The following is a 20,617-nucleotide window of genomic DNA, read 5'->3' as shown; positions in this document are numbered from 1 at the left end:
GGATGCAGGTTCATGCTCCAGTCTGGGAAGATCCCACATGCTGGAGAGCGGCTAGGCCCGTGAGCCATGGCTGCTGAGCCTGCACGTCCGGAGCCTGTGCTCCGCAACGGGAGAGGCCACAACAGTGAGAGACCCGCGTACCGCAAAAAAAAAAAAAAAAAAAAAAGACAATTTTGAAAGCAGCAAGATAGAGGCGACCTGTCACATAAAGGGATCCTTATTAAGAGTATCAGCTGATTTCTCATCAGAAAACTTGGAAGCCAGAAGGCAATGGGTTGAATTATTCAAAGTGCTAAAAGAAAAAAATTTTCAACCAGGAATTCCATAACTGGCAAAATTGCCCTTCAACAATGAGGGAGAAATGAAAACACATCCAAATAAGCAAAAGCTTAGGGAGTTTGTTACCATTAGACCTACCCTGCAAGAAATGCAAAAGAGAGTCCTTTAGGTTGAAATGAAAGGATGCTGCACAGTAACTTGAAACCGTATGAAGAAATAAAAATCTCCAGTAAAGATAAATACATGGGCAATTATAAAAGCTAGTATTATTGTACTAAAATTCAATTTTAATTTTCTACATGACTTAAAAGAAAAGACATAAAAATAATTATTAACCTTTGTTACTGGAAAAACAATGTATAAAGGTGTAATTTGTGACCTCAATAATAAAAAGGAGGTAATGGAGAGGTATAGGAGCAGCGTTTTTACATGCTATTAAAGTTAATCAGGTATAGGGCTTCCCTGGTGGCACAGTGGTTAAGAATCCGCCTGTCAATGCAGGTGACACAGGTTTCAGCCCTGGTCCGGGAAGATCCCACATGCCATGGAGCAACTAAGCCGATGCACCACAACTACTGAGCCTGCATTCTAGAGCCCACAAGCCACAACTACTGAGTCTGTGTGCCACAACTACTGAAGTCCACGCATCTAGAGCCGGTGCTCGGCAACAAGAGAAGCCACTGCAATGAGAAGCCTGCGCACTGCAACGAAGAGTGGTCCCCACTCACCGCAACTACAGAAAGCCTGCAGCAGCAACAAAGACCCAATGCAGCCAAAAATAAATAAATAATTAAAAATTATGTTAACCAGGTATAAATTCATATTGAAGTGTTATAGCTTCATGTAATCCCCACGGTAACCACAAAGGAAATAGCCATAAAATATACGCAATAGGAAATGAGAAGGGAATCAAAATATTTCACTACAAAAACATTAACTAAACAAAACAAGGGAGTAATGGGGAAAATGAGGGGCAAAAAAGCTATAAGGCATATAGAAAACAAATAGCAAAATGGCAGAAGTCATGACCAAGGGAGATTTATGCATGAATGGTGATTCAACATAAGGAAATCAACCAATGTAATACATCATGTTGATAGAATGAAGGAGGAAAATCATGTGATCATCTCAACTGATACAGAAAAGGCATTTGACAAAATCCAACACTCTTTCATGACAAAAACTCCTGGAAACTAAGAAGAGAGGGGAAATTCCTCAACATGATAAAGGGTATTATAAAAAAACAAAACAAAACAAACCCCACTTCTAATATCATTCTCAATGGTTAAAGATTGAATGCTCTCCTCCTCCACGAAAAAGACAAAGATGTCTACTTTCACCACTGCTATTCAACTTTGTACTGGAAGTCCTACCCACAGCAATCAAACAAGAAAAAGAAGTAAAAGGCACCCAAATTGGAAAGGAAGGGGTAAAACTATGCCTAATCTCAGATGACATGATCCTACATATAGGAAATCAAAAAGAATCCACTAATAAGCAAACTCAGCAAAGTTGCAGGGTACAAGATTAACACTGAAAAATCCATTGTGTTGCTATACACCAACATTGAACAATACCAAGAGGAAATTAAGAGAACAATTTCATTTTACAATCACATCCAAAAGAATTAAATACTTAGGAAGAAACCTAACCAAGTAGGTGAAAGACTTGTATGCTGAAGCTACAAAAGATTGCTAACAAAAATTAAAGAATATCTAAATAAATGGAAAGACATTCTGTGTTCATGAATAGAAAGACTTAAAATTGTTATGATGTCAATACCACCCAAGCAATCTGCAGATTCAACACAGTGCCTACCAAACTTCCAACAGCCTTTTTCAAAGAAATGGAAGCAAATCTTTCATATAGATTTGCACTGGGCCCTGCACAGCCAAAACAATCTTGAAAAAGAAGAATAAAGTTGAAGGACTCACACTTCCCAACTTCAAATTTACTACAAAGCTACAGTAATTAAAACAGTATGGTACTGGCATAAGGGTACATATAGACCAATGTAATAGAATAGAAAACCCAGAAATAAACCCTTACATATACAGTCAATTGATTTTTGACAAGGGTGTCAAGATCAATTAGTGGGTAAAGGACAGTCTTTTCAACAGATGGTGATGGAAAAACTGGATAACCACATACAAAAGAATTAAGGTGGACCCTTACCTTATACCATATACAAAAAATATCTCAAAATTGATCAAAGACCTAACTTAAGAGCTAAAACTATTAAGGTCTTAGAAGAAAGCACTGGAGAAAATCTTTATGACCCTGGATATGGCAACATTTTCATAGATATGACACCAAAAGCACAGGCAACAAAAGAAAAAATAGATAAACTGAGCTTCATCAAATTAAGAACTTTCGTGAATCAAAGGACACTATCAAGAAAGTGAAAAAACAATCGACAGGACAGGAAAAAATATTTGCAAATTATATATCTGACAAGGGATTAATATTCAGAATATAAAAAGAACTACAATTCAACAGCAGAGAACAAAACAACGCAATTCAAAAATGCGCAAACGTTTGAATAGACATTTCTCCAAAGAAGATACACAAATGGTCAAGAAGTAGATGAAAAGATGCTCAATATCATTAGTCACTAGGGAAATGCAAATCAAAACCCTGATGAGATGCCACTTCACACCAACTAGGATGGCTATAATCAAGAAAACAGAAAAAAATAAGTGTTGGTGAGGTGTGAACCCTTGTGCATTGCTGGTGGGAATACAAAAGGTGCATCGATATGGAAAACAATTTGGCAATTCCTCAAGTTTAAAACTAGAACTACAATATGACCTAGTAATTCCCCTCCTAGGTATATATCCAAAAGGATTGAAAACAAGTATCTGTACACCAATGTTCACAGCAGCGTTATTTACAATAACTAAAAGGTGGAAACAACTCAAGGATCTAACAGATAAATGGATACACATAATGTGGTATATACATAAAATGAAATACTATTTCAGCCATAAAAAGGACAGAAATTTTGATTGCTATATATGCTACAATGTGGATGGACCTTGAAAACAGCCAGACACAGAAATAAGCCAGACACAGAAGACAAATGTCATATGATTCCACTTAAATGAGGTACCTAGAATAGGCAATTTGATAGAGAAAGAAAGTAGAAAAGAGGTTACCAGGTGCTGGGGGCAGGTGGGAATGGGGAATTATTGTTTAATAAGTAGAGTCTATACTGGGGATGATGAAAAAGATTAGATAGTGGTGATGAGTACACAACCATGTGAATGTAATTACTGCCGCTGAATTGTATACTTGCAAATGGTTAAAATGATTACTATTATGGTATGTATACTTTACCACAACAAAAAAGTGTGTGTGCGGGGGGGGGGGGGGGGGGAGGGGGGAGGGGGCGGGGGGGGGAATGTGACCTGGTTGAAATTTTATAAAAAGTGGTCAGGGAAGGTGTCACTGCAAAGATGACCTTTAAGTAAAGCCCTAAAGGAGGGGAGGATCAGGTGGCCATCTGAGGGACGGGTGTTCCCGCAGACGAAGGAGTGAGGGCAAGAGGCCTGAAGTGAGAGGGTGAGAGGCACATTCCCAAACGCTGAGTTGGCCAGTTGAGTAAGCCAGGGGGAGAGTGGTGACGTCAGAGAGGGCTCAGGCCACTTCCCAGTATTTTGATTTCTGCTGGGAGGGGGAGACACGGGAAGGTTTTGAGCAGAGGGGCATGATCCAACTTGGGTTTTAACAGGATGCGGTCGAACAAAACATCCCTGGGTACGTAACCCGCCAGCCAGTAACCAGTTTGCGACCTCCAGGGGGACTCCTCAGAAGCTCCCAGAGTTCCCCAGGATGCACTTTCGCTAGCCGCCATCGGAGGACAGCAGAGCCGCGTAGAGCGCCTCGCGTTCCGGGTGCCTGGCCTCGCCCCACCCCGCCCTCGACGCAGGTGGCCCCGCTCCCTACGAATCCTTAGGCGGAAACCGTCCCTAGTCCTGCGCCTCCGCTCGGCCCCTTTAAGAGCCATAGTTTCCGGAGGCCAGACCTGGGGCGATGAACGCCCGGGGGCCAAACCAAAAGTTAGGAATTGTGGGGGGCGGGGAGGCGGAGAAAACTTCCAAAGTAGAATTACAACTTTTCCTGGGCCCCACTCCCCTCGGGCATCCCTAAGGAGGCACACTTGCTTTCCGAAAACTTCGCTTGGTTCTTTATATCGCCTAAGTGTAAAGCGCGCGAGGACCGCATCGCCTCAGTCCAGCCGAACGCGAGGACCCCGAGGTCTACCGGAAAAATCAGGCGCTAAAAGCAAACCTCTTCCAGCCCAAGGCACGCTTAGACTCGCCCCTCCCCGCAGGGTGTACCTAGGCGGGTCCATCGCCAGGTGGGGAGAGGGGTGTGGGCGGAGAGGGAACAGGTGCGCGGTGGCGCCCGCCTCCCTCAACAGGTGAATCACTCCAGTTGAGTCTCGATTCTCGGTGATTCACACCCCGCGCGGCATGACCTGAGCAGAAGGGGGCCGGACGGGATCCCTAGTCCGCAGGCGCCCTCCCGGCAGGCTGGTCACTTGGTTCCGACCCTCGGGGGCCGGAACGCACCTGGGTCAGCCCACTTCCGGGGAGGGAGGTGGAGGAGCCCCTCCCCGCCGCCCACCCCCTAGCCCTGCCCTGTGTTCTCACCCTGTGTACCTGGGCCGATCCATTCCCCAGAGCCACGGGGGGTGGAGTGGCTCGGAGATCCACAGCGGGTCAAGCAAGTTTCTCCCCGAAAGCTGGAAGCATGCTCTTCGTCCACGATATGTCCTCTAGTTAAAATCCTAGAACAGGGTGGGCTTGGAATAGGAACAAGGAACGGAAGGAGGAAGGGGAGGAGCAGGCACCCCTCCCAGTCTTGGTGCACGCCGCGCCCCCTACCCTCCGGGTACCTGGGAGGGGACGCTCGGGCCCAACTCGCCCAGACCAGCGAGATGGCGCCTTTGGCCCGCCGGCCCTTCTGGGGGCGGCTGGGCTCCTGCCCGGCCACCCCGGGCTGGGGTACTGTCGTCTTCGTGTGGCTCTTTCTCAGCACCTTGTGCACAGGTACGGAGAGCGGGGTCCCTGGTGCCGCGGAACGGCGGGAGGGCACTGTAGAAGGGCGATGGATGGAGTTCTCCACTGCCCAGGAGGCAGGAGAACTGGGGGAGGGGGAGCGCAGAGACTAAGACCTCCTGATCCCCAAGTCTCCGGAGATCCCTTGTGTGCCAGAGAGGAATTCTCTATTCGTGCCTGAGAGCGCTCCCCCGCCCTTGTTCAGAGATAGCAGGAAGTGAAACTCCCGGGACAGCGAATCCGGGAGCGGCAAGGAGAATGGGACCCTTTGTGGGGTAGGGGTGAAGGACCACCGATCACTGGGAAAGGCCGGGATGAGGACTCGGTAGCCCGCCGAGATTTCTAAGTCTTGGGGTAACGGGGAGAAGGCACTTGAGCGTTGGAGTAGAAGATTCCTAGGGGGAGAGATCAAGAAACAGCGCCCAGGCATTGGGTGGGTGCGGTATTGGAAACTCCCCACCCCCCAACCCAACCATGTCCGAAGTATCTGTGCGTAGGAGTCTGGTGGAAGGGACTCAAGGACTTGTTTGGAAACCATCTTCTGCTGGATCTGATGTTTGTTTGGGTGGGGGTATCAGAGGTACTTTACTTTTCAGCAGGCACTTTGGGCGTGTTCATTTGAGATGCTTTTGGGTGGGCTGAGGTGGGAGGCTGGTGGAGACATTACAGGGGGGCTTTAACCATTGTATGCAAAGCAGTCCAAACAACTCCAAAATCCCCCCCTCCAAATTCACAGAACCCGGAGTAACTTGGAACACTTGGTGGTTGTTTTTGAAGGGGGGCCTTGAGCACTGTGGGCTTTGTGGGGGGCCATTTGGGCTTGCCTGCACGGGCCACAGAGAGGCCCTTTCCATGACAGAATGGGCAAGGGAAGAGGGGGCAAGGGCGGTCCCGAGGTCACACTCTGGGAAGAGGGGTGGACAGGATGTTCCAAGAAATCTGGCCAATGTGACCTTGCACCGGCCGCTTCAGCCCCCTGGGTCTGTAAAATGGGCATGATTATCGGAGCTATCTCACCGGTCTTGGGGATTAAGGAACAATGTGTGCCAGGCGCTTTGTAAAACCGTACACTTGTAAATGTCAAGCTGGTGACAAGTAATGTTGCTCCTTCCTGCTGAAGCACCTCCTTGAGCTCACAGCGGTCCCTCTGCTGACTCTCCTTGCCCTCAGCCCCTGCCAGCGCCATCCAGGTGACTGTGACAGACCCCTACCACGTGGTGATCCTATTCCAACCCGTGACCCTGCCCTGCTCCTACCAGTCGACCACGACCCCCATGGCGCCCATCGTGATCTGGAAGTACAAGTCTTTCTGCCGGGACCGCCTTGCTGACGCCTTCTCCCCAGCCAGTGTTGACAACCAGCTTAACGCCCAGCTGGCGGCTGGTAATCCGGGCTACAACCCCTACGTGGAGTGCCAGGACAGCGTGCGCACCGTCAGGGTTGTGGCCACCAAACAGGGCAATGCCGTGACCCTGGGAGACTACTACCAGGGCCGGAGGATCACCATCACAGGAAGTACGTGGGGTGGGGAGGGGGGAGGCAGGGGGTGGGCTGGGGCTGGACTGGGTGGTGGTGCTGGCTTCCTCATGTCCAACCTGGAGTCCCCACCTGGAAGTTCGTCAGCGCCAGTGTCTGAAAGGATTGACAGAGGGAGGGATCCTTTCTTCTACCCATCCGTCCATTCCTTTATTTAACAGCAAAGGTTTATTGAGCACCTAACATATACCAGGCACCGTTTGAGGCCTTGGATATACAGCAGTAAACAAAATCATCAAATCCCTTCCCTCCTGGAGCTTGAATTCCAGTGAGGGAGACAAATAAGATAAACACAACACATACTATCAAGTGCTTGAAGATAAAGAAAAGTGGGTAATGGAGAGAGAGGCGGGGTTCTATAATAATACTAGTAGCATCAGCAATAATAAGTAGAATTTATATAAGTAACAACTCTTAAAGAGCCTCCTGTGTGCCGGGCTCTAATCCAGTTTGACATGGATTAACTCATTTAGACCACAATAATTGAGTGTGTAGATTCTGTTATTGTCATTTTACAGAGACCCAGAGAGGTCAAGTGACTTGCACAAGGTCACACAGCTGGTGGGAGTCTAAGTCAGACACTTTGGGTCTAGTCTTCAAGCTAATAACCCCTTTGCTTGCCCAGGGAGTTCAGCAAAGAACTCACTGAGGAGGTAACAGGAGAGAACCGAAGGGGTGAGGGATTTTAATGGAGAAAGCCTACAACTTGCCAGGTGCTTTATGCCCACATTTTACACTCAGGACAGCTGAGGCACAGAGAGATAAAGTAGCTTGTCTTGGTGCACAGCCAGTGAAGGGCTGGAGCTGGGATTTGAATCAGGCAGCACTGAGAACCCTTGTCCTTCACCATAATGCTAGCTGCTGATAGGAGGTGCCTGTTGGAACCGGGTAAAGGGCAGTGGGGAAGCCGTTCATTCATTCATCCATTTATTTGGTATTTATGGGACATCTTCTAAGTGCCAGAAGCTATGGTAACCAGTGCTGGGGCTACAGGGGTGATCAGGGCAGCCAAGATCCCTGTCCTCAAGGAGGTGATGTTCTCGTGGGATGAGACAGGCAACAAACAAGCAGATAAAGAAGGAGTAAGAGAATTTCAGAGAGTCCTGCAAAGTGCTACAAAGAAAACAGACCTGGGTGATATGTGATAATGACTCGGGGCTCACCCCTCAAAACCGCTGCAGATATGATGTGAAGAGGAACTGGGACTGTGCCCTAAAGAATCTAGCCGTCAGGGAGGAGGGTGATGGGCAGCAGTGGGTGAGGGACGAAGGCTCACCTGCTTCAACAAGGATTAGAGCTTCAATCATGGGCATGGGGGCCGAGGAGGGAAGGGGGCATCCCTTTACCAACTCCAAGAGACCAGACCTTGGAACACAGTCCTCCCCACCCTCTGTCTAGACCATGGGCAGGGACCCAGCGTGTCAGTCTTGTTTTGGGGAGGGACTGGCCCTGCTGGCTCTGAATTTCCACGGGCAGCGAGCCCAAAGCCTCCTCCTGTTCTTGTGGATAAACGGCTTCTTGCGGGTTCAACCTGCGTAGGCCCCTACCCCATAATCCAGGGACTTCTCCAGCCTGGACCAGGTTATGACCGGACAGCCCTGTCAGGACAGCTTCAGTCCTGAGAGTGCCCTTGAAGACTGGCTGGAACTGTGCCCCATTTGCTGAGTCCAGAACTCAAGTGACCTTCAGGCTCTATCTGGGGCAGATTCTTCCTGCTCCAGAGGCCCCACAGGCCCAGGTCTTTCAAGTTGCCTTGACCTGGGCCCATGTTTGATATAGGCCATGATTTGTAAACATCCATTGTGTGTATGTCCTTTCAGGAAGCCCAGTAGCCATGGGAGCTTCCTCCATTTCAGCCTTGAGGATGGAGAAAAGCAGAGTTCTCTTTGGAATTCCTAGGGTCACCAACAGCCCAGGTTTTAAAAGTGAAAGTCATCCTGGGAAAACCAGAGCAGTGTCCCTCAGCTTGGGTGGGTCCCGCTTCCCCTTCCGTTCTTCCGTCCTTTGGGTGATGTGGGCGCCTGGATTGGGGCCCTGTTTCTACCTCTTCAGGCTGCTTGGGGCCCATGTGCCCCCAACTCAGTAGCACTGGACCTGAGAGCTCATGGGACCCCTCCTGAGATCACCAGGGCCGCCTCTGCTGTGTGCAGATGAGGAATTAGAGGCCCAGGGAGGTGGAGGAAAGCCCAGCTCCTGTTCCCAAGTGGAGGCCCGGCATTTTCTCCTTGCACCTAAAACAATTAGAGCAATGCCCAGCCCAGGTGATGTCAGGACCAGACATAGACTGGGAACAGGGTGCGCCTTGCAGGAAGGAGGTGGGCCCAGGCCTTAGAACTGATCAAAAGAAGCCGGAAAGTGGTATTTTTCATGGGTTTTGAAAACATTGTGCAGGCCAAACAAAACGCATTGAGACCCAGATCCGGCCCGCAGGAGCCCAGAGTTTAGCTTCTGGCCTAGGAGCTCTTGCTGGCCTAGGGGCTGCCTTCCCGCCCCCCTCCAGCTTTGGGCGGGGCCCTCCTCTTGGGTTCTGGTTTTGGAGAGGCATTTTTAGAGTCTGATTTAAAGATACAAGTGGAAAAAATGATGGGCCAAGAGGGTGTTATGGAGAATCTGGAGGATTTGGGAGAATGTAGGTTAGAGTTTTAGGATAATTCCATGAAAGAACATAGGCAGAGGGACCCAGCACATAGTAAGAGATCAATAACTGGGGGCTGGATACGTGACCACGAAGGAGTGTCTGCGCCCAGGGTCACCCTACCTTTCGGGTCACTTAAACTCTGCACGGTCCCCACCTCTACAACAGAGGCACTTCCTGTCTGCCTTCTATTACTGCTATCACCATCTGATCCTCGATATGTTTAAATTTTTTATTTGTCACTCTTTCCCAGTTAGGATCTGAGCCGTGTAAGGGCAGGGGTTCATACCTGTCCTCTACAGCAGTGGTTCTCAAACGTGTGGGTCTTAGGGCCTCCTTACACTCTTAATTACTGAGGTCCTCAAAGAGCTTTGTTTTTACAGCTAGAAAACTGAGAAGATAAAAAAATTTTTTTATGATGATAATGAACTCTATAGATTAGTATAAATAACATACTTTTATGAAAAAATATACTGAGAAGATAAAAAACTTTTTTAAATGATGATAATAAACTATAGATTAGTATAAATAACATACTTTTATGAAAAAATAACCGTATTTTCCAAATGAAAAACTCTAATGAAAATGTATGGCATTGATTTTATGTTTTTGCACATCTCAGAGTCTGGCTGAATAGAAGCTGGCTTCTCAAAGCTGCTTCTGCGTTCGATGTATTGTGATAACACACACGTGCAGCCTCTGGAAAGCTCTGCACTACACTCATGAGATTAAGTGAAAAAGGCAAATATCTTACGATTATTATGAAAATAACTTTGACCTCAGGGATCCCCTGCAAAGGCCTGGCGGAACCCTGGGTCCCACGGATCCCACTTTGAGAACCGTTGCTCTTCAGTCCACCAGGTGCCTCACTTACTGCCTGGAACATCATCAGATGCATTCAGTAATCGTGTGTCGCATATTGAATGACTATCGGGCGCCTATTCGGATATAGCCACATGCCCAGAGCACTAAGGAAGGTCAGCATGCGGAGGGAAGGGGTTCGTTCCCAGATCCTGGCCAGGCCCCGGAGGACTCAGCAGCGACCAGGACAGACCAGGCTCTGCTTGCCTGGAGCCCGCTTCCTCCTGGAGATGGGATCATGGCCAGTCAGCCCCTAAGCTGGCTGATACAATTAGGCAGTCTGGCAGGGGAGCTGTGCCAGCAGGATGGAACCAGCCCCCCGAGGGTCTGTGAACACAGAGCCAGGCAGAGGGAACAGCAGGAGTGCAGGCTGAGGCAGTTGTGAGCCCAGCACGTGGGGGGACAGTGAGGCGGCCAGTGTGTCTGGAGTCTAGTGAGTGAGGGAGAGTTGGGGGGATGAGGCTGGTGTGGTGACCAGTGGCCGTGTGTCACTGCAAGGGCCTTGTGAGCCAGGGTGAGGCGATTGGAATGGTGTAGATAGACATCGAGAGGAGGTTTTTCTATGGATGTGAGGGCTTCCTTCCGAAGAATGAAGGAGGCTCCGGGTCTTTCGTTCCTTTGGCAGTTGACTGATGCCCAGGTGCTGTGGACTGGGGCGCACGCAGTGGCTGCCCTCGGAACTGTCCTGGGGAAGGGCAGGGGTCCGTGGGGCAAGGTGGTAGGCAGGTCTGAGGGAGCCAGAGCAGCTGGGGAGAAAGGCTGTGGGCCTCTGGGGGTGCTGTCTCTGGCCTGTTCCTACCTCCTGTCCTCCCGGGGGGCCTAAGGTGGAGTTGCCCCGCAGCCCCATCTCACACCCTGTCCTGCCCTGGTGAATGGCTGGAGGGATTTAACTAATTAGGGCCTGAGGAGCAGAGAGGAAACTGGATGTGCCGAAACACTTTCTTTTCTGGTGTAATTAACAGGCTCCTTGCCCCGGGCTGCTTCACAGAGCGTCCCCAAGCCCTGGGCCTGACCTGGAAGCGGGGTGCCAATGGTGGCCGGAGGACGAGGGAACTAGTCTAAGAGACTAGTCTAAGTCTCTCCCTCACATCCCCGCCTTCTCATGCCTGCGTGACTCCTGATTCCTGGAATCTGGCCTGTTTATCTTTGCTTCCTTATCCAGGCCCCAGGCCCCTGGGTCTGCACTAGGCTCTGTGGTGGGTCGTGTCTTGGGGAGTCGACTTTTGCTTTGGGACATGCGACAGAGGAAGGCGTAAGTCTGAAGTGTTGGCTCTGGAGTCAGACCGTCCCAGCCCCACCACCCCAGTTTTTGCCACAATTGTACAGCTCATCAGTAATTTCACCAGACCTCTTTCTTTTCTCTACAAGACAGGGAAGGTAACAGCGCCATCTGACAACCTTCTTGAAATTCCCCGCATTAAGTGTTTAGAACCAAGCCTAAAAGGTAGAGCACCCTTGGTATGAGTGATTCAATTTTCACTCGTCTGTCTGCAGCCCCCTTCCCCATGTGCTCATGGCAGGGGCTGCGGGCATCAGGCACCCCTCCCCCGAGGTGCCCTCACGCGTCTCCTCCTGACGCAGATGCTGACCTGACCTTTGAACAGACGGCTTGGGGGGACAGCGGTGTGTACTACTGCTCCGTGGTCTCAGCCCAGGACCTCCAGGGGAACAACGAGGCCTACGCAGAGCTCATCGTCCTCGGTGAGTGGGCTGGGCCCTGAGGGACAGGGTCGGGGGCTTCTTCTGCCACTGCTGTATCTGCTCTCTGCCCTCCGGCTCACTCTCTGGGCTCTGTCGTCTGCTCTGTTCTCCCCTCACAGCACCACCAGTCACTTGGGCTCATTTGTACCCTGCACCCCAGGCAGGGTAGGGACCCCTCGCCCGCCACAACATTTCAAATAAACCAGAGCCAGAACTAAGAGTGGAGAGAAATGGGGACTCTACCTCTTCCCAGTCTCCGTTTTTAAAAATACAGAAACGGTTAGAGTTGATGGGCAGTGAGCGAGGAGGGTTGATGGCGTATATAATTGAGAGGAGGCTTCTGCCCCACCCCCAGAGCCACCTCTCACCCCGGAGTCCCTTGCCAGAGCACGGGAAGCCGGCCCTCTGCCCTGCTGGGATGGCACTGTGTGGCTTGTGTAGTTATTGCTCCCCTTAAGCTCGGCTGCCTCTACAAGCTCAGGGGCAGGCTGGGGTACCCGCCAGCAGCCTCCGCCCGGCTGTGAGCCCCCACCCCCCCGCCATGTGTGGAAGGGATGCTGCCGTTGGCCAGATGCTCTGTTCTCAGCCGACACATACAGTCTCGCGTGGTGTGTGCTCTATGTGAGATGTTGCCATCATCACATGCATGATGCAAGGTAACGCACGTGTGCACGAGCACAGGATGGGGGAGCACGCCCCAGGGTGCTCAGATCATGCAACAGAGTTCATGTCTGGGTGACAGAATGCATGCACCAGTGACCCAGAGAAATCTGTGTGTTCTTTGGTAAAATGCACAATCTACATCAGCAGGTCTCAAGTTTAGTCACAGGACCCACGTAGAAGATTATTGAGGAGCTCAAAGAAATTTTGTTTACGTTTCTGTGGGTTATATTTATAGTTGTTTAACATATTATAAATTGAATCCGGCACACAAGCACACAGTCGATTACCATCAGAGCACATGACATCATCACATGTGACGGAGCCTGTGGAAAGCTCCCCTGCCTGCACCTCTACTGGCGAAGGAGAGTGAGGAGGGCAAACGATGGCTTAGTGTTACCAGGAGAGCGCTGGCGAAGGAGAGTGAGGAGGGCAAACGATGGCTTAGTGTCATCAGGAGAGCGCTGGCGAAGGAGAGTGAGGAGGGCAAACGATGGCTTAGTGTCATCAGGAGAGCGCTGGCGAAGGAGAGTGAGGAGGGCAAACGATGGCTTAGTGTTACCAGGAGAGCGCTGGCGAAGGAGAGTGAGGAGGGCAAACGATGGCTTAGTGTCATCAGGAGAGCGCTGGCGAAGGAGAGTGAGGAGGGCAAACGATGGCTTAGTGTCATCAGGAGAGCGGCTTGGCCTCCCAGACAGGACCACACTTTGAGAACCGCTGGTTTATATGCTAGAACCTTCTCCTGGGGGCATGTGGCATGGGGTGCTGAGCTCTGAATAGAGCTTTGTTGGTGTACAGCCAGGTGTGTCGATGCCCCTGAGATACAGCACTCGCGGGGCACAGAGTGCCGGGCGGCACCTAAACGAGACACTAGCTGTGCCATGAAGCTTGCGTAGGGGACCCCGGTGGGCAGAGAACCAGGGCCATACTGTGACTTTTATGGGTTGTAGGCACTTTCGCCTTCAAGGGCCTCGTCCTCTGGATTAAAAAAACACATTTTATGATTGTGTTGTTATAAAGACAAGTCATTGTTATATATTCAGTATTGTCGTATTTTTTTCTTCAGATTTTAAAATAAAACATTTCTATGGGCCCTAGCATTACTGTGCCTCTTGTGCCTGGTGGAACAGGGACTGCCCCTCTCACCTGGGATGGAACCCTTTGGGGCAATAGGACCTGTGTGTGTGGAAGAGATGGAATCCCAAACTAAGGTCGATCCTTCAGAACCCATGGGATACATCCTGGAACCCTTCTGGGCAATAGAATCCCCCATGGCGGGAGAGAGTGAGTGAATTACGTGATGGAAATCTTCTGGAAAACAGCACCCACATAGGATGGGGGGATGGGGGAGGAACCACATGCTCGGACCCTGCTAGTCCACCGACCCCACCTCTTCTGCAGGGCATACCTCCACCCTGATGACCCCGGAGCTGGGCTTCAGGGCAGGGGCAGCATAATCTGTCTCTCTTTTGTCCCTCCAGGCAGGACCTCTGGGGTGGCTGAGCTCTTACCCGGTTTTCAGGCGGGGCCCATGGAAGGTAGGGCGGGTGGAGTCCCCCATGTACCACTTACCGCTTCTGTCCGAGTACTCTCCCCCGCCCTAAACGCCGCTCGCTCAGACCCCACTAAAAACGCCGCCTGACTCCGACTCCGGCGCATCTAGTGACCTGGCTCTGGGCCGTGGGGTGGGCTGGGCTGGCTGACGAGGGGCCTGGGGTGTAGGCAGGGGGCTCCTGTGACTGGTGCCTGCAGTGCCCTTCTGGGGGTCGGGATCTGGGCAGCTGGCTCTCTGTCCTCTCTCAAGGCTACAGCCTATCTTGCTCTGGCCGGGTCGCCTTGTGTTCACTGCCTCGTCCAGATGAGCCTGGGGCGAGCTCCCTAACTTTGGGGCCGGCCCGTGATGTAGAGGAGCGGGCGTCCCTCTGCAGCTGCGCCCCAGCCCCTGGCGCAGAGACTCCAGCGAGGGCTGCAGCTTCCCGGAGAGCTCTGCAGACGGCCCCTGCTCCACCCTCACTCCGCACTGCCCCCGGTGCCCGCATCCCTGTGCCCTCCCCGGCCTCCCAGCTCAGGGCCGGCTCTTGTCTCTCCGCAGACTGGCTGTTCGTGGTCGTGGTCTGCCTGGCTGCCTTCCTTGTCTTCCTCCTGCTGGGCATCTGCTGGTGTCAGTGTTGCCCCCACACCTGCTGCTGTTACGTCAGGTGCCCCTGCTGCCCCGAAAAGTGCTGCTGCCCAGAGGCCCGTAAGTGTCCCTCGCCCCTCGCCTGTCCGCCCCCGCTTGGCCTCCCTCCTGAGTCCAAGGAGAGGAGGTGGCCGTCTGCCTGCCTCCCGGGACGGTGCCACTCACCGGTCTGGAGGTTTTTGGCCCTGAGGCATGTGGGTCCTCAGCTCCGCGACCCGCGCTCCGTGCATTGGAAGGCAAAGTCTTAACCACTGGACCACCAGGGAAGTCCCGGTCTGGAGGTTTTAAGGGGAGCAATTTGGGAGAAAGTGGGCCAAGGAGGACCTGCTGTTTTAGATTATCATTTACATACTTCAGCTCTTCACTTATTTTTCACCTTTCATTTATTTTGAGTCTTTGCTTTTGAAAGTATAATTTATGCACGTGGTAAAAAAAAAAAAAAATTCAAATAGTACAAAACATTATTCACCGGAAAGTAAAACTCCCTTTAAAAACAGAATCTTGGGGACTTCCCTGGTGGTCCAGTGGTTAAGACTCCACGCTTCCACTGCCGGGGGCACATGTTTGATCCCTGGTTGGGGAACTAACATCCCACATGACACGCGGGGTGGCCAAAAAAATAAAAAAATAAAAACAAAATCTAAGTGAAAAAGGTGAGAAACCAAACAAGGTTGACAGCCCCAGCAAATTCAAGCATCTTTTAACAACCCACATCCACACAAGCACTCCGGATTTCTCACGGATGCCGTTTAAGGACACATCCAGTGCCTCAGAGTGGGCACCTGCAGGCCTGGGATTAGATGTGGGACCAGAGATGGAGGGAGAAGCAGCAAACAAAACAGGGGTGGAAAGGAAGAGAGAGTCTCCCTCCTCTAGCTGCCCCGTTCCCCTTCCTCAGGGACCTCAGCACTGCCGGTTCCCTTCCAGAGAGCATCTGGGTGAACCAGCACCTCTGCACTCAGTTGTTGGGAAGTTCGCATGACTATTTTCATCAACTCTGACATGGAAGTTTACACTGGCTACTTTCTTATATTCAGACATACCTGCTCTTTTGTTCCTTGTATTGAAAGTGGGCCATGAAAGCACACTTCCCTACTAGTTCTTAGTGAGGACACCTCACCTGTTCCTTCATCATTGTCAAGTGCACCGTATCTTTACTTGATGAACAGATGATGTTGGTAGATAGAAATAAATAACTTTACGTGTTAGGAGCACCTAGACTATGGGAGACCAAAAGAGGGACGGACCTGCCCCTCTCCTGGCACCCGCTGATTTCTAGGCCAAGGTGGTGGAAAGAATTACCCATGTAGCTCAGATGGCTGTGTGTTGGCATCCATATATTTAAGGCTTCCACGTGCCATAACTGCAGTGTAACACGGTCCAGGTAAAATCATAGGCAGTCGTTGCAAGCTTGGGCAGGTAGAGGTTTGAGTCCTGGCTGGACACCTTACCTGTTGGGAAGCCCAGTGAATGACCTCCCCTCTCAGCCCCAGTTTCCTCCTCTGTAAAATGGGGCCATGGTAGAGCCCGCTGTACAGGGTGAGTTGGGATCCGGAGAACTGGTGTGTCCCGCATGAACTGCGGGGCTTGGCCAACATAGAGTGTTCCCCGCCCACTGGCTGTTGGACCTTGCTGCTGTCAGCGTTGGTAAATCACAGCCCTGCCACTCACACCACGTGACCTCAGGCGAGCAGCTGGTTTCCTTCTCTGCAAGGTCCTGCCGTCACGGGGGCGTCGTGAGCATCAAGGGAGCACTGTGTACGCAGGCCCAGCACGGGGCCGCACCTCAATCCATGCTGGCTACCTTTACGGTCACTGAACTCAGCGGTGGGCAACCTGCTTCATCGCGGCCCTGAAAAAAGAAATCCACTGCTCTCTGGAGGCCCGTGCTGGCCATCCCCTCTCCCTCTCGTCATTTGTAGTGAGAGCTTCTTGCTTATTGCTCGGGCAGTGGGTGTTGGTCATTTCACAGGTCGCGTGGAATCCTCAAGGGCTGCAAACAAGTTCGCAGTTACCCCACTAACTAAGGCTGGGACCAGGACTGCAAATGCCAGGCCCAGGGCCCCATTTCCTCCATCCTGAGACCCTGTTACCCCAAAGTGAGGTCCCATTAACTCCCTGCCGGAGGCCCTGTCGTTTCTGTCACAGCCACAGTCCTGCTGAGCTGTCCTGGAGCAGCAGCTCCCACAGTTAATTATAAAAGGGCACATCAGCTGAGCCGCCGAAGGGCTTCTTCAGGGCTGGGTGGGGTGGGGCTGAGCACTGAGCCTTCTGCCTCCCAACTGAATCAGAGGTGAAGGGAGCTTTCTGAGCCCATCTCCCCACTCCATCTTCCTGTTGGAGTCCCGGGGAGGAAGTGACTTGCCCAGGCCCATGACTTTTGCCTCAAAGCAGCCACCAGAACCCAACCTCTTGCCTGGGGAGGAAGGTGGCAGGGAGAGGAGGAGGATTTGCCCTTGAGCTGTCAAGCCTAGAACCAGGCGGGGGCGGGGTGGGTGCGGCCCCCAAGTGGGAAACACTAGAGGAGACGCTTTGCTGCTTCGCTGAGGCAAGTGAACGCTGAGGCTCCCAAGATCCTGCCTCAGACTGAGTCCCATCACCTTTGGGTCTGCAAGACCCTGTGCGGAGGACGGGGCAGGCGTGAGAGGGGAGTAGGCATGGGATTCCCCCTGCAAGATGATCCATTTTTCTAGAGCAAGGGCTCAGCTGCCAAAGGGAATACTTGTTTACCGGCTATAGGGCGCCTCTGCCCCTGTTGCTCTGTAGGAATGCAGGTCCAGGGTGGCCGCATCTTGTGATAAGCTGGCAGGAGAGTTTGATGTAAAACCTTGTCAGATGTTGGCAAACCATCAAACTGTCTAAAACATACTGGCCTACCAGATCGGGGCCGCCGGCTGCCAATATGCACCCCCCCCATCCTGAAACTTCTGTGAGGCATGGCACAGGAGGTGTGGACTCCATGAAGCTGATGTCCCCTAACCTCAGGGACCCTGCAGAAACCAACCAAGCACCTAGGGAAGCTCCTCAGCCTGGGGTGGCGGGAGGTGGGGTGGCGGGGGGAGGTGGGGTGGGAAGAAGGCATGTGGCCCCTGGGGGCCTTCTCATGCTATGCGTGTCCTCCCCAGTGTATGCTGCAGGCAAAGCTGCCACCTCAGGCGTCCCAAGCATCTACGCCCCCAGCACCTATGCCCACCTCTCCCCTGCCAAGACCCCAGCCATGATTCCCATGGGCCCTCTGTACAACGGGTACTCTGGAGACTTCGACAGGAATAGCTCAGGTGAGGTCGGGGGGAGCCAGGAGCAGCTGGGGCAGGGGCTAGGCTGGGTATTTGGCCACTAAGGGGTCTGGGGCTGGAAGGGGGGCTTGGGGGCTGGGAATGCAGGGTTTTCCTCCTGACAGCCAGTCTCCCCCAGTTGGTGGCCACAGCTCCCAGGTACCCCTGCTTCGTGACACAGACAGCAACGTGACCTCTGGTGAGAACCAATCCTTATGAGGTTGGACATGCCTATAGGGGAGGGGGCTGGGTCAGCATCCAACCTCCCGGAACTGATCACCTCCAACTCCTGTCCCCAGAAATCCGTAGTGGCTATAGGATTCAGGCCAACCAGCAGGACGACTCCATGCGGGTCCTGTACTACATGGAGAAGGAGCTGGCCAACTTTGACTCTTCTCGACCTGGTCCCCCAAATGGCCGTGTAGAGCGAGGTGAGGAGCCTTGGGGTCTGAGGGATTCTTGCGGGGGTTGGGGGAAACATGACTCCCTGATACCTGCTCCAAATCCTGGACACAATCCCTCATTCCCTACCATGGCCACAGTGAAGTGTACGATCATCACTAAATAGATGAAAAGCCTAGGGCCCCCTTGAGAGTATATGAGCCAAGTGGGTGACATTGCTGGACCACAGGGCTCCTGACATTAGGTCCTGACCTCCTCCCACCAGTGACACCTTCCTTCCCACAGCCATGAGTGAAGTCACCTCCCTCCATGAGGACGACTGGAGATCCCGGCCTTCCCGGGGCCCTGCCCTCACCCCGATCCGGGATGAGGAGTGGGGTCACCACTCCCCCCGGAGTTCGAGGAGGTGGGAACAAGAGCCCCCCCTGGACCGGCCAGGGAGTGGCTGGGGGGCCGGGCGGCCCCGAGCCCGTTCTGTGGATGCTCTAGATGACCTCGCCCGGCTGGGCTCCGCTGAATCAGGGAGGTCTCCCCCAAGTGGTGGGAGGAGAGGCCGGGCCTGTGCACCCCCCCGAAGTCGCAGCCGTGATGACCTCTACGACCAAGACCAAGACCAAGATGACTCAAGGCACTTCCCACACTCCCGGGATCCCTACTATGATGACTTCAGGTCTAGAGGCCGCCCTCATGCTGACCCTAGGGCCCGCTACCACCCCTCCCGGGACCCTCCAGGTGATGGCTCCAGGTCTGGGGACCCCCAATATGATGGGCAGCTACTAGAAGAGGCCTTGCGGAAAAAGGGGCCAGCGGAGAGAAGGAGACCTTACAGGGAGGAAGAAGAGGAAGCCTACTACCCTCCAGCGCCTCCCCCTTACTCTGAGACTGACTCCCAGGCCTCACGGGAGCGGAGGCTTAAGAAGGTGAGTGAACGGCCCTACCTGGCTCTAAGAGCCTTCCTGGACCCTCTTCTCCTGTCCTCCCCAGCTCACATCCTTCTTTCTTTTTCCCTTGCAGAACTTGGGCCTGAGTCGGGAAAGTTTAGTCGTCTGATCTCAGCGTTTTGTATGTAACTTTTGTACTTTTTTTTAAATTTGATGAATTATTGATATTCTCCTCCTAAGACTAATAAAACTTATGATCACAAGTCCTAAGTCTGGAGGAAAGCGTTTGTTTTGCTGCGCGAGGTGGGGAGCCCGGACAGCTGCTGTGTGTGTCTGCAAAAGGCCTCATGTCCAGTTCTCTCTTGGGACTTGCGTCCCGACCCAGGAGGAAAGGACCAGCTCTGCCTTCTCCGTCTCTCGGCGGCCAGGAATACGTGCCCCACGCTGGCTCCGCCCCGCCCTGCGTGCGCGCCCCCGGACCCGCCCAGACGTGCGCATGCGCCTCGGGCCCCCGCCTTCGCGCACCACAGCGCGGCCGCCGGGGGCGCGCGTGCGCGCTCCTCTCCCCTTCCACCCCATCCACTCTTCCCCCCCGCCCCCGACCTACTTTTCTGTCTCCAAACCCCGCCGCCTGCCTCGTTCCCGGCGACCAGAGCCCCTCCTCCGGGTTCCCCGGCGTTCCATCCGGGCCCGCGTTCCACTCGGGCGGCCCGCCGGCGGGTGCCGGGGCGGCGGCCGCGCTGGCGGCGACGGCGACCTCGCGCCCCGCCGACACCCGGGCCCGCGCACCCGCCCTCCATCGGAGACAGACAGCGCGCGCGCTCCCCGGGGGCTGCCCTCCCCCCGCGCGCGTCGGCCCCGGGCTCGCGCCGCCGCCGCCGCCGCGCGCGCGCAGCTCAAGTAAAGGAGGAAAAAAAAGGGGGAAAAAATAGAAAGCGGCGGCGGCGGCTGCAGCAGCGATCCGCCGCCGCACTGGGCCAGGCCGGGCGGCGGACGCGCGAGCCGGCGACCCAGGGGAGAGGCTGCGGCCATCCAGGGCGGGCCGGGTTAAAAAAAGTCGCGGCGGCGGCGGCTACTCAGGGAAGGAGGCCCGAGGGCCGCGAAGAGCGGGCGGGGGGCGGCTGCGCTGCGTCCCGGAGCCT

At 53.1% G+C, this 20,617-nt stretch overlaps 1 protein-coding gene and 2 long non-coding RNA genes across 8 annotated transcripts in view; 1 reads left to right on the top strand and 2 right to left on the bottom strand.

The window, feature by feature from the left end:
- The window catches only part of LOC137215311 (uncharacterized), a 29,390-nt gene extending 24,071 nt beyond the window's left edge, over positions 1 to 5,319 (bottom strand). For both annotated transcript variants that reach the window (XR_010939248.1, XR_010939247.1), the window contains exons 1-2: positions 5,183 to 5,319; positions 4,947 to 5,074 (exon numbers count right to left, since the gene is read on the bottom strand). This is a non-coding gene — a long non-coding RNA (uncharacterized lncRNA). The remainder of the gene's footprint in view (positions 1 to 4,946; positions 5,075 to 5,182) is intronic.
- LSR (lipolysis stimulated lipoprotein receptor) lies at positions 5,202 to 19,745 on the top strand. 5 transcript variants are annotated; one of them, XM_067720198.1, is made up of 10 exons: positions 5,202 to 5,336; positions 6,516 to 6,860; positions 11,959 to 12,078; positions 14,220 to 14,276; positions 14,831 to 14,977; positions 18,043 to 18,195; positions 18,332 to 18,391; positions 18,492 to 18,623; positions 18,880 to 19,514; positions 19,609 to 19,745. In XM_067720198.1, the coding sequence occupies exons 1-10, from the start codon at positions 5,225 to 5,227 to the stop codon at positions 19,642 to 19,644; spliced, it is 1,797 nt and encodes a 598-aa protein (XP_067576299.1). In that variant the 5' UTR covers positions 5,202 to 5,224; the 3' UTR covers positions 19,645 to 19,745. The 5 variants fall into 5 exon arrangements, with proteins under 5 accessions (XP_067576299.1, XP_067576301.1, XP_067576297.1 ...); XM_067720197.1 differs by having other exon boundaries at positions 5,207 to 5,336; positions 6,466 to 6,860; XM_067720200.1 differs by lacking the exon at positions 14,220 to 14,276.
- Positions 15,601 to 19,668, bottom strand: LOC137215306 (uncharacterized). The gene is made up of 3 exons (XR_010939240.1): positions 19,533 to 19,668; positions 17,648 to 17,719; positions 15,601 to 16,769 (listed from the first exon to the last, which is right to left on the bottom strand). It is a non-coding gene; the product is annotated as an uncharacterized lncRNA (long non-coding RNA).
- Positions 19,746 to 20,617: the final 872 nt, after the last annotated feature.

Source organism: Pseudorca crassidens, chromosome 20 (assembly GCF_039906515.1).
Source record: "Pseudorca crassidens isolate mPseCra1 chromosome 20, mPseCra1.hap1, whole genome shotgun sequence".
Taxonomy (NCBI): Eukaryota; Metazoa; Chordata; class Mammalia; order Artiodactyla; family Delphinidae; genus Pseudorca; species Pseudorca crassidens.
The sequence above is the reverse complement of the archived record's forward strand: the minus strand, read 5'-3'. Positions and strand labels throughout refer to the sequence as shown.